General features: G+C 39.1%; 1 protein-coding gene across 1 annotated transcript in view; it reads right to left on the bottom strand.

Moving 5' to 3' along the window:
- Window positions 1–277: 277 nt before the first annotated feature.
- LOC107096318 (digestive cysteine proteinase 1-like) overlaps window positions 278–12765 on the bottom strand; it is a 13125-nt gene continuing 637 nt past the window's right edge. The window contains exons 2-11 of the mRNA XM_015392922.1: window positions 12617–12676; window positions 12443–12535; window positions 10916–11088; window positions 7634–7895; window positions 7089–7284; window positions 6798–6991; window positions 6620–6711; window positions 2933–3094; window positions 1363–1552; window positions 278–1281 (exon numbers count right to left, since the gene is read on the bottom strand). Coding sequence (XP_015248408.1) covers window positions 1094–1281; window positions 1363–1552; window positions 2933–3094; window positions 6620–6711; window positions 6798–6991; window positions 7089–7284; window positions 7634–7895; window positions 10916–11088; window positions 12443–12535; window positions 12617–12676 — 1610 coding nt within the window. The 3' untranslated portion in view covers window positions 278–1093. The remainder of the gene's footprint in view (window positions 1282–1362; window positions 1553–2932; window positions 3095–6619; window positions 6712–6797; window positions 6992–7088; window positions 7285–7633; window positions 7896–10915; window positions 11089–12442; window positions 12536–12616; window positions 12677–12765) is intronic.

Raw genomic sequence — 12765 nt, 5'->3', positions numbered from 1 at the left:
TTACATTCGTAAGAACTAATGGAACAGCTGTGTAGAGTTCTTGTCCTGTCAATAGAGTAGGATTACAGTGAAATAATGGGTTTTACAAGAGTATTATGTTCAAGGTCTTTGGAATAAAGATTAAAAGTTAAAGATATGCTTTGGAACATTATGTCACTGCACAATCATGATTCAGGAATAGTACAAAGTGACACGTTTAATGAAAATTATCAGTTTCAATGAAATCAGAAACTTACAGAAAAAATATTTTTTTTTGTTTCAAAATAGCTTTGAGATCGAGACCTCAGATCAAGTAGATGTAAAATGGTGATCTCATCTAAAAAAAAATCTAAGCTTAAAGTGTATCACCTTACGTTTTGAATCAGTTTTTGATGTCCATCATCATAAGGCATTTATGTAATATAATGTTTTAAGTATAGGGTTAATCACCAGCATGTTGGCCCATGTCCAGAACCACCCATGCTCCTGGCTATGCTAGTTAGCTTAGCAGTTTTTAATCATACTCCATCTTTAGCTGATCATTTAAACTTTGCTCTGTGATAGGTCAGGTCTGCTTTTTATTTATGGGTGTCAAAGTAAAGGGTGCCAAATCTAAATTAACCCTTGTGTTGGTCTATCATAATGTCGAAAAAATAAAACGTATTTAGCAGGAATGCTTCTGCAGGTGCTGTGTAAAACAAACTCGACTGTTAAGAACTAACTTGTTGAGGTGCATGATATAGAGAAAGCATGCCTTATTTCTGGCTGCAGCATGTGGTCAGGAAAAAAAGCAAAGATGTCACATTTGACTTTTTTATTGTACAGATTTCTTGTCAGATGTATTTGAATGCAACAGGTTTTTTTTCTAATGATCAACTTAGAATGTGTGATTAAACGAACTTTGTATGTGAAATAAAGGCTTAGCGCCTTGGTGGCTCCAGCAATAAACTTTGAAAGAAAAACAAAATAAAAAGAATGATTTTTTTTGTGCAAAACATTATTTTCCAGGCAGTTTAAAGTGATGCAGGAGCTACATTGCCACACAAACAATAAGAGTTACTCAGGCACTGAGAGTGGCTTCAGCTCAGCAGCATAAACATCAAAGTGTATGTATTTAGGCCAGTGTGACGTATGTAGCGTCTGTAGTGACGCCACAGTTGTTGTCCTTCATAGACATCAGGATGTAGCCATCGTTGCCCCAGTATGTGGACCAAGAGTTCTTAATCAGCCAGTATGGCTCTCCGTTCAAAACGCCATATCCCACTGCAAGCACAGCGTGGTCCAGGTCATCCGTGGTGTTTCCTGCAGGAACCACAGAACCAAAACCATTAGCCTGCAAAAAGGACCAAAAATGGTTGAAACACAAGAAAGAAGTCAACTCACCGCATGCTGGCTCGTAGTAAATGCCGTGGCTATAAAAGACGAACGATCGATGTGAAGCATCGATGCTGACAGCCGCCGGCCCGTTCTTGAAGAGGGCCACCTTGAGGGCGTCGGCGTCCCCTGATGTGACGTTGGTGTAGCTTTTGATGTGCGCGGTGAGCTGGGAGGAGTTCAGATGGCAGAATCCATTCTGTTCAGGGAGGAAAAGAAAAAGATTCAAACTGGATCTGATTACATGAGACTAAGTTATGCTAGCAGTCATACTGAACCAGGATTCAGAAACTTATTCTACCATTTGGTCTCATCTGAGAGCTACAGCCTCTTCCAAAAATAATTACATGTTTTGTGGTTTCTGATATTTATGAATGATGTCCAGCTGGAAGCAGAAGCTCTACTACAGTCTCTAGTCTTCTGTAGCCTCCAACAGCATCATCCTGTGCTTAGCAGTTTAGTGCTGGGCGATATAGCTTAAAAATCTAATCTCTGGTTCTTTTCATAGCAAATCCAGTTTATCGATATTTTCCCCTCTTAAATAACATAACAAAATGCTTTAAGAAACGAGCTTTCATTTCAAATCCCTCCCTTTGAGAAGGAACCGTAATTTAAAGGGTGGTAAAAATGCTTGTTAAACAATATTTCACCACAAGAAATTAACATATATTGAACTAAATGTTAGGAGTTAGTGGTGTAACACAGTCGGATGGTTTCAGTTTTGGAGAGGTGGATAATCCAGGTCCAGAAAGTAGAAGGCCTGTACAGAGATCAACCATCTGCATTTCCAGCTCCACAATGCAAACTAATCACCTGGTTAAGTGAACAGGATGAAGGAAAACAAGGCGGGGTTTTTACTTTGTGGACCTGGATTATCCAACTCTGGCTGTAAGTAAACATCTTGGAAGAACCGGTGTCACCCTGACCTATTGAAGCCCAAGACGTGCATTAATGGAAAGGAGAGAAAAAAAAAAAAAAACTCAGATTTTCCTAAAACTACATCTTAAACATAAAATTAGCTAAACAGATTTTTATCTTAGCCCGGCTTCTTGTCTTTCCTCCAAAGAGTGACTGCGCAGCATGATGCTGCTGGACGGGCTGCTTTGATCTTCCTGACACCTATAAAAGTAGAAAAGTCGGCTTTGTGGAGAGCACATTTAACAGCTGCACAGCCAACAGGCACCACCACCCGGGTTTACCAGGATGCAAAACTTTTACACATGAGACACTAAAGCCTTCTATGAGAGAAGTTCAAAGCCTGATTCATTTTAAATCATAGTTTAAGTGGTTGATAGTGAGAAAAAAAAACAAGCTTTAAAACTAAGTAGCAAAAAAAAAGCTTAAAAATATTTTTATGTATACAGAGCTAAGGTGGGAAATGTTTGAAAATGACCTCATCTGGAAAACTTTGTGCGGCTCTGAACTGCTGACCTGACTAATGTGGAAAATGAGGCGACAGGTTCCAATCACACCTACAGTGTTTCAGCTTTTAAAACTAATATGAAACACCTCCTCAGCTGGTATTATTATTATTTTTTTAAATGATCCATGTTCTGATTCTGAAATTCATTCTTCTCACCATTCCCATATATGCTCCGTATGTTTCTGTGGTGGCGATGCCTCCGTGTTTCATAATCCACTCGTACGCCCTCCATTCCTCTCCTCCGTCGCAGCCGTTGTTGCCAAAGCCCCAAGAACAGTCTACCAGCATCTGCTGGGACAGGACCTGCAGGGAGCCAGTCTGAAAGAGAAGAACCAAGGTCAGCAACCTGTGCTGCTCTGTAGCTCTGAATGGCATCAAACAGCACTGAACACCACAGTGCTCAGTCTTTTGTAACAAGTTTGTTTACACATATATCTTTGATTGATGGCGACTCCTCTTATCTTTACTGACATTTTACTATCCAACCCTAAAAGGTTCTAGATCTACACACAATTATTCTACGAGGGATGTTCAGTGCAAGAGCACTTTGCGAAAAAGCAGGAGGATGACAGCAGTCTTATTGTAGGAGGAATATTTAATCATTACCTGAAGAATCACTGTAACTGCAGAAGCAGAAGTTCTCTGACATTACTGTTGGAGGGACAGACGGACGGGAAGGAAGAAGAAATAGGACAGATACATATTGGACAACTTTTAATGCCATCTTGTATACACAGTGTATACGAAACAAAATTTGGGTTTGTACAGCTTTCATATTTCGATACACGGATGGAAAGAGCATGAAGCAAGGAAGGAAGGAAGGAGAAAAGGCCTGAAGCAAAGAAGGAAGGAAGGAGAAATGGCAGGAAGCAAGGAAGGAAGGAAAGAGAACTGGCAGGAAGCAAGGAAGGAAGGAAAGAGAACTGGCCTGAAGCAAGGAAGGAAGGAAAGAGAACTGGCCTGAAGCAAGGAAGGAAGGAAGGAGAGATGGCATGATGCAAGGAAGGAAGGAAACAGAAATGGCATGAAGCAAGGAAGGAAGGAAGGAAGGAGAAATGGCATGAAGCAAAGAAGGAAGGAAATAGAAATGAAAGGAAGCAAGGAAGGAAGGAGAAATGGCATGAAGCAAGGAAGGAAGGAAGGAAGGAAAGAGAAATGACACGAAGCAAGGAAGGAAGGAAATAGAAATGGAAGGAAGGACGGAAGGAAGGAAGGAAAAATGTCATGAAGCAAGGAAGGAAGGTAGGAAGGAGAAATGGCATGAAGCAAGGAAGGAAAGAGAAATGGCATGAAGGAAGGTAGGAAAGAGAAATGGCATGAAGCAAGGAAGGAAGGAAGGAAGGAAGAAAGATAGATCTGGGTGTGTGGAAGGATGCTAAGGTTATTACATGTATTCTTTACAAATGCCTCCTTTTTATTTTAGCTCTTCCTTCCCTTCAGTAAAATTCCCAGGAAAACTTTAAATCGGAGATCTGAGTTTTTCCACTCCCTGATTTAACAAATACAGTAATTTTTGTCTAAAATGATTTAAAAAATCACAGCATCTGATAGGACTTCTAAAAATCCAAATACTTTTCATGCAGACTTCTAGAAAATTCATGTGGGAAAACACCTAAAAACTGTCCTAAACCTGCACACATGTATTGGAACATGTGTGCACATTTTTTCATCACCAAAACCAAAGCCCAGAGCTCCGAAGACCACACAAAGGGAACATTAAACATTTGGACCAGCTGTTTCCGAAGAATCTTTAGACAGATGCTGGGAGATCGTCTGGAAGTAAATTTAAAAACGGCCCCCGAGGAGTGGCTCTGTTTACGAAGCTGCTGGTGAAGCCTGGGGGTCACCGATTTGTTCAGGTCGTTGTCCTGCTGCGCCACATCCTGGCAGATGTACAAAGGCAGAGCGCTGGGGCGCTCACACCAGTGCTTCCTCCAAGTCAGAACATTCTGTTCCTGCCATGGCTGCAGAACAATTAGGTGCACCGACTCCATACAGGTCCCTGATTGAGCTCGACATCTGTCGCTAGGACTCTAACTCAAGGCTTCCAAAAAGAACAGCATAAACAAGCCTCCGATCAGAGGTGGATTAAGCTAACATTCAGAGGAACCAGTAATCCAGGATAAATTCAACAGTCCTTTATGAAAGTAGCCAGTTTGAAAACATTTTGAAAATAAAATCTGAAAAGTGTGGTGAGAATTTTTATGCAGCCTCATTTATAAAAAAAATGTGTAACAATGCCAACAATTTAGGTTTGGGTTATCCTGAGATGAAAGTACCAAGTACCATTAACACAATGGTTCTGCTAAGTTAAAGTAACCCATCTTACTCCAAACTGGACCTGGGCCCATCGTTCATCCAGTTACTGGTGAAGAACAAGACGGGACTAAGAGCGGTGTGTGAGAGAGGCCGAGTCGAAGAATTTGGTCACTTCAATGGGGTGCCATCAGACCCCATAATAAACCGCTTGGATGTTTGGATCAGTTGCTAGGAAACGCAGGAGAAGGAATCCCTTTGAACCTTTCCTTCTTTGTGACGGAAGAGGAGGGACAGAAACCTGCATTTACTCGGCGCCATTTATTCACAGCGACTGCCAAGCCCGTCCATTGGGTGCGGAAACGTTCACCATGAATCATGTTGTGGACCGACTCTCTGCTCTGTAGAGTGTGGTGGGGGAGTACACCACCTGGCTCATTTCATGATGTGAATATTTTTTTACTCTATTAAGTACCATTTGTTTCCTGTACGTGTACTTTACATGAATATAAAGTTTCTGAGGACATTTTATTTTTACTCGCTACGTTTGAGAACAGATTTGTGAACTTTCTTATCACTTTTCCAAAACGCTGTTATTTCTAAGGAGTCATGATTGATTGATCTGATTCTGATGAAAACATTCCCCTTCCAATCCCTATTTATTATAACTCATATTTACATTTTTATTATGCTCCAAGTGCAAATTTAGCTTTGAAGTCATGTACAGCAGAGCTATAGAAGAATTCAGGACTTCTGTTTGGTTCAAACTACATGATCCTTTTTGAAATTTTCAGGCAACAAGCAAATATCAACTTAAATTGAGATGTATTGGATGGTTTTTAAGTCAGTGTGGAGCACTTCTTAAAAACTCCCTTATGTAACTTCATATCCGTCTCTGAAGGAGTCATGTGACCCATTTTTTATGTCTGCCAACAGTGAGCAAAATATCAATATTTATATTTTTTCTGCCAATAGAAAACTTTTTTCCCATATGTAAAATATTTAAAGGTTAAGCATCTGATCTGACCTGCTTCTATTTCTGCTGAAGGAAACAAAGTCCACTGCATCACGCTGCCAACACCATGTTTCACCACCATGGGACCATTTTTAGGGAAGCTTGCAACGTTACTTTCATGCAGTCAGTCTCATTATAATTTTCAGTCTTTTTTCCAGGAAAGTTTTGCTTGCACATCACACATTTCAGATTTTTATTCCTAAAAAAAGTTTCAAAACCATATATCACTTTATGCACTTTTTTAGGTCTTTCTGTAACATAAACACAATTAAAATTTGGATTGTTTTTTGTGTTTGTTAAGGTGATGTTACAAGGTGTGAATATACTCTCCCTAAGGACTCATAACTTGATCGTTGTTTTGTTTGACTTCCTAGTTAAAAAAAAAACTTTTTTATTAATACATTTTAAATGTCATACGGCCTAAGTTCCACATTTTTCTTGGTAATTTCAGAACAATGTCATCAATTCATCCACACCAGACTCACCCACCATGAGAATAAAGTAACATGAACAGAGGAGGCACTGTGCTAAACATCTGCAACCTTAAAGAACAGCGGCAATTCCATTTTCACCTTTAGGAAAAGAGCGCCCTCTACTGCTCCAGTGGTGGCAAAGCTCCAGCAGGAGCCACAGATGGCTTGGTCCTTCACTGGAGTCACAGCACCTAAATAAAAAGAAATAATTCTGGATGATGAACAGGAGCCCTGATGGATAAATCCAGCTTCAGCCAATATAAAGTCTCAGACATACCGTAGAGCCTCCAGTCGAGGGACTCTGGTACTTTCACTCCTTCATACAGCTTGGATGGGAACGGTAGCCCATTGTTCGGAGTCTTACTTTGCTTTCTCCCCCTCATGGTTGCTAGCTCCGACAAGGTGCGATCTGATAGAGAGTTTAGAGCCAAGGAGAAGGACAGACCGGCTCTGTTCTTAGAGTGGACATATCTACACCAAGAAAACATGACAAGAGACGTTTTTAAAACTCTAAACAAAAATATATTTGTTAAGCGTTACAAATCAAAGTGAGGCTTGTTCCTTTAACCTGAGGTTGTGAAGGAAAGCGTGCTCCCTCTTCTCGTGCTCCCTGTCGTCGCCGTACTGACGCTGGAACTTCTCCTTGAAATGAAGGAACACCTTCTGAGAGTGACCTGAAGCGGACGTGTGGATGAGATCTTTCATTGGATTAGCCAGCAGGTGGTGCTCCACACCTGGACCAGGAAACCCACCACAGCTCATCCCTAAAGGACAGAAGAAAAGCAGTTTATGGTTACTGAAAGGTTTGGTTACACTTCAAAAAATTTAAATCTAAGAAAGTAATTTTTTCTTAAAATAAGTTCACTTTTCCTTGAATTAAGCAGGTAAGTGAGACACTTTGCTGATTGAATAAGACATTTAGAATAAGAAAAACCAAATGCAGTCTCTTATATCAAGTGCATAATATCCATCTTATTTTAATGGTAAACCTGCTCATTCCAATGGCAGATCATCTTATTTTCTTACTCAAATTAAGGGTAAATACACTTATTTTGAGAAATTTATACTTATTTTCAGAATGTTTTCAGTTAGATCCATGACTCGCGCTCAAACCTTCAGGCAGAGAGAAGACTTTGGGGTCAAATCGGGTGCTGAACTCCTTGTAGTCCACCAGGTACTTGTCATAATGGGAACCCAGCAGCGTGTTGTAGCCCATCATCTCATAGTGCAGGGGTACAGATGTGGTTTTCTGTCCGGCGGAGCTTCCCTCCTCCTTCGTGACCCACAGCGTGTAGGTGTTCTTCTTGTGACCCACGGTGGTCACATTCTGCCAGACTTCACACAGGGAGCCGCCATAATACTCCATCCTCAGGAACTACAGAGAAAAATAATCAGTAACTCAGTGAATGAAGGGATGTAACCAGAAAACAATCTTCCTGTTCAACTACATGATCAGTTCCAGTCTATGTTTTGAAACAGGAGAATACAAATGGCTAAAATGATCTCTGTAAAGGCTTTTTATCTTCTGGACCTCGATTATCCACCTCTGCTTGTTTAGAAAAGTAATAACTGGATTAAATCTGCAACTATTGCCAATAATCCTCCACAGCAGCCAACTTTAAATGATGACTGTGGAATCTCCATCAACTAAAGATGCATAAAGGGTCAGATTGTGTTTCTGTTTATGTAAGCACTTATTAAATTAGGCTGCATTTTTTCCTAGTCGTACTAATACAAGAATTTAAATGAATGAGATTAACATCAAGGGCTCCGTTTACATTGACATTTAGCCACAAAGACACTGTAGACATTGACATCCAAAGCTTCAGCTGCCCTGATCAGAAGCTTAATGAAAGGCTGTAGGAATCCAAGATCGACAGATATTAGGTTATTTTTAAGGCTAAAATCAGTAGCAGTTAGCTTGACATCAGTCTAATGGATTCCTGAAGTTTGCTGCCTTTATCTTTTTGGAAGGGCTGATTGTTGAAGCCACAATTGCTTTTTCTTCCATAAACATAACAAAAGTCTCAATTCCAAAAAAAATAATTAACAAATCTAACAAAACTCAGAAAACTAGATAGCAAGTTAGAATAGCGAACAGCGATACATGTGATTCACATGATCTGCAGACATGGCTGCTGAATGTGCCGATGATTAAAGAAAAGGTCTGCAACCATTAAAATCCAAAGAACCATTCTGCAGGAGTCTGACAGATTAAAAGCTGCTTAAAAGCTGCAAACACTGAAGATTTGATGACTGATTATGATATTTTAATAAAACAAAACTTATTTGTTTCATATCTATTGTAAGAAATGCGTTTCCATTTTTAGCTTTAAAATGAGGAAACGGTTAAACATTTCATAAAGATGAAGTGCAAATTTTACTCCGTAGGATTTTATTTCGCCTAAAAAAAGCCAACAACAAGAAGAATACATCTAAAGACAAATTTGTCATTTTAATGTCATTCAATCAAATTATATTTTAAAAAACCAAATAAAGCTTCTAAGACTGATATGCATTATTTAGTTGTTTCTTAATATCATTTTAGGCCACTATTAAAAGCTACTGTTGAGGTTCCAAAGAAGCTGCATACTGTATCAGCTGATACAGATACAAAAAAAAAATGCTAAAATGTCAGCCAGTCGATGTACGGGCCTATCTCTAGCAGGAAGGATCTCTAACACACCTACACAAAATAATGTTGCTTATTTGGTGCAAACAGCCAACTTAACATTATCAGGTCATTATCCCTGTTTTTAAATCAATAAAGAAGCAGTGATGAAAAATTTCCAGCAACAAATAAGAGTTGGCCTTAATAATCTAAAACCTAGCCTAAATGAAATGCTCGGTCAAAAAAAGCAAAAAATAAATTATGTAATAAATGCTTCTAAGAAGAAGAAAAAAAAAGAATAAATCAGAAACAGACATCTGCCCGATATAAGCAATAAATGAATAAATGCATAGAACGACTACCAGAATATATCGGCCTGCATCTAACAACTCATTGGCATGCTGATGAAAAAACCTTGCTTCTGTCTAAGATTTATGTAACCAATACTTGTTAATAATAAATGGGTCAGTTGCTCTCCAACAGTTTTGTGGAAAATTATTTTCTGTTGCAGGAATATCACTAGATCAAGCCTTTTCTAACATTTTACTTTACAAAATGAGTAATAAAAGCAAGCATGATTTATGCAGATATCGTATCAGGTCAAAAATCTGTTGGCATCTTTTGGAAATGAAAAAGTTGTATCTGGAATTGGCTAACTGAAGGATCCAGTCTATCTTCAGTAAACCTGTCTGATGTCTAAACCTTACAGTAGAATCTATCATAAAGCGCTTTCAGGTCACAGAAACATCACTGTTAGATGGTGAAGCTGTTTTAGACAAAAGGATGTCAAGGTGGCTACTTAAAACTGTTATGACGCATTTCAGACTGAAGTCAACGAAAGTGGCGGCCTCGTGGTTAGGGTATAGAGGTTGGAATCCTGAGGTTCTGAGGTCGAGCCCCACTCCCACAGTCTGCACTCTGGGTCCCTGAGCAAGATCCTTACTAACACACTGCTCTCCGGGCGCCCCACGATGCCAGCCCACTGCTCTCCAAGGGTATGGGTTAAATGCAGAGATCATTTTTCTCCAATGTGGGATCAATAAAGTTCAATTATTATTGTTCTTAAAGGCATAAGAAGCTTCTAGAAAGGATTCTGTGGGTTTTCTGTGTAAAAACAGGTTATTCCTGTAATCAATACAACCAATAACAAGAGCTTTATGAAAAAAGGGCCTAAACTCATGCATAAAACTCAGATATTTAGAATGATGAAGCCAATTTCCTCAATTCAGAGACCTTATCATAGCCTTTATGATTCCCTCATAAACCTTTATATAACAAAAAAAAATCTGCATTTAAATAGGACTTAAAATTTAACAGGATTAAATCTAAAAATCATACAGAGAAAATGAACAGATTTTTACAGCGCTGCTCTCAAATGTTGATACATGTCACTTTTTTTTTTTTTTTTTTTTTTTAACTGCCTAGCTCTTATATCTATTTGAGCTGTTCTGTGTCTTCCCATTTTCTTCAACCCAACCGTGTGACTTGCATAATAAAGAGGCCTAATGTCACTCTGGTTGAAAGGGATTTCTGCTTCCTCCTACTTTATTGCTTAGAGAGATTACGCAAAACATAACTTATCGAGGTGTACATATTTATTATACTGAACAAACTAGGTGTTTTTAGTGCTTATCAAGAATGATAAAGATTAAGCCTAACATTTCCATGATGGTATCTGGATTTTAATGCAAATTTAACTTAAAAAACTAACAAAATGCAATGCATTTCTGCCAACAGATAACCTGGAAAGGGTTCTTAAAGTTGATATAGCGAAATAAATGTACCTGGAAGCCTTGCACATCTGGCAGGGATGCTTGTGGTTTGACCACCTCATCCTTGGTGCCGTTAATCTGAAAGCACTTCATGACGTTTTGCTCCACCTCTGTGGTCTCAGGAGTTATTTTGTAGGAAACGCCAAACTGCTGCTGAGACGCCAACTGGTAGGTAGAGACCTGGCCTGGTAGGAGGGATAGAGAGGGATGTTTGATGCATTAATCTTCCTGCAGTTTCATTGTTTTACTGGAGCCGAGAGATTATTTATTTTTTTATATTCCATCAAAACAAAACAAAAAAAAGGCTTGATGCTGCTTAGTGACAGATCAAATGCTAATTTAGTTTCACTCTTGTTCTTACGGCACCAGAACAGGTCAGTGTATCGAGTCAGCCTCCTCACTTTCAGAATACCAGCTGTTAAATTATGGCTCATATTTCAGTTGGAGAAGACGCTTTAGCACTTCTACACTTTTTGTCAAATTACAGTCAAAGGCTTTAATATCTAAGCCTGACTTTTTTTTGTATTATTTTGTTGTTTTAGAAATGAAAACCTCATAATGTGAAATACCTTTACATTAAACTGTTGCAAGTTAATGGTAATCTTTTGCCCATATTCATTCCTACGGTTTGCTGTCAGTCTTCTTTACTAAATAGCTGAAGCTTGGTTAAATAGACTGAAGACAAAGTGCAGGACTGGGATAGTCTAAAACATAAATGGCAACATTCACACTGCAGGCCTTGATGCTCAATTCCGATTTTTTTTTTCGCGAAATCCAATTTTTTTTGCATTGCTGTTCACATGTCCAAATATATGTGACTTGAATGTGACCTCCTGTGTGAACTACATTCATACAACCCAAGTGTCCCGCATGCGCAATAGAGGACGCAATGAGGTCACAAGCAAGCGTGCACTGTGTTTACAGAAGTTAACATAGGTGGTAGTGCTGGAGAACATATTCCAATCTTTCCCAACCTTAAAACCTCAATCTTTCCAAGATGATTAAACATAAATACTGCTCTCCGCACCATCGTCCACCATTGGTGTTGTTTTTCCTGTCACTTCTGCCTAGCAAGAATCAGAAGAGTGACCACTGTCGGTTATGCCGGATGGATGCGACATGGCCGTTCAGACAGAGGTCGCATATGAAAAGATCAGATTCGTATCGGATTCAGGACCACATAGCCAAGCAGCTGCCGTGTGAACGTTGACAAAATGTCCTGATCCAAACCGTCTTTTTGTAGCTCTTTTTTAGTCATTTACAAACATCAAATTTAAACATTACACAATTCTTATCTGTACCTATAATTAAATATATGGAGGGAAAAAAATCAGTTCAATAAAAAGCCTGAATGTCACATGAGTGAGCAGGTCAGGTTCTGCAATTGAACTTTATCTCTTTAGTTTCTTGTTCATATTTGATGATGTTGCAGTCTGGGCTTCTTTTCTGACACAACAGGATATCACATTTCTTAAAAAAAAAAACAAAAAAAAACAGAGGCAGCTTCAAGATTATAAAGTAGTTGAGCAGTTTTCTTACCATGATAATAATCAATTCGGCTGGACTTTGCTGAGAGGTCAAACCAGCCTTCAAATGGCTCCACGATCTCAGCATAGGGCAAAGAGATCACTCCTGTAATGGGGATGAGACACTTTAGGTATAACTCCACAGATCCCTGTCATTAAGGCGGATCCTGTCATTTCTACAGCTTACCTTTGACATGATAACTGTCTCCAAAGTCAGGGAGGGAAGGCACAGCTTTTCCATTTGCGGCTGCAGATAATCCAAAATAAGATAAAACAATAAAAACATTTTTACATTTATTTATCCAGGGGGGAAAAAATCCCATTGAGATTAAAAAC

This window comes from Cyprinodon variegatus, unplaced genomic scaffold (assembly GCF_000732505.1).
Source record: "Cyprinodon variegatus isolate N-32 unplaced genomic scaffold, C_variegatus-1.0 Scaffold615, whole genome shotgun sequence".
In the NCBI taxonomy this organism is placed as follows: Eukaryota; Metazoa; Chordata; class Actinopteri; order Cyprinodontiformes; family Cyprinodontidae; genus Cyprinodon; species Cyprinodon variegatus.
The sequence above is the reverse complement of the archived record's forward strand: the minus strand, read 5'-3'. Positions and strand labels throughout refer to the sequence as shown.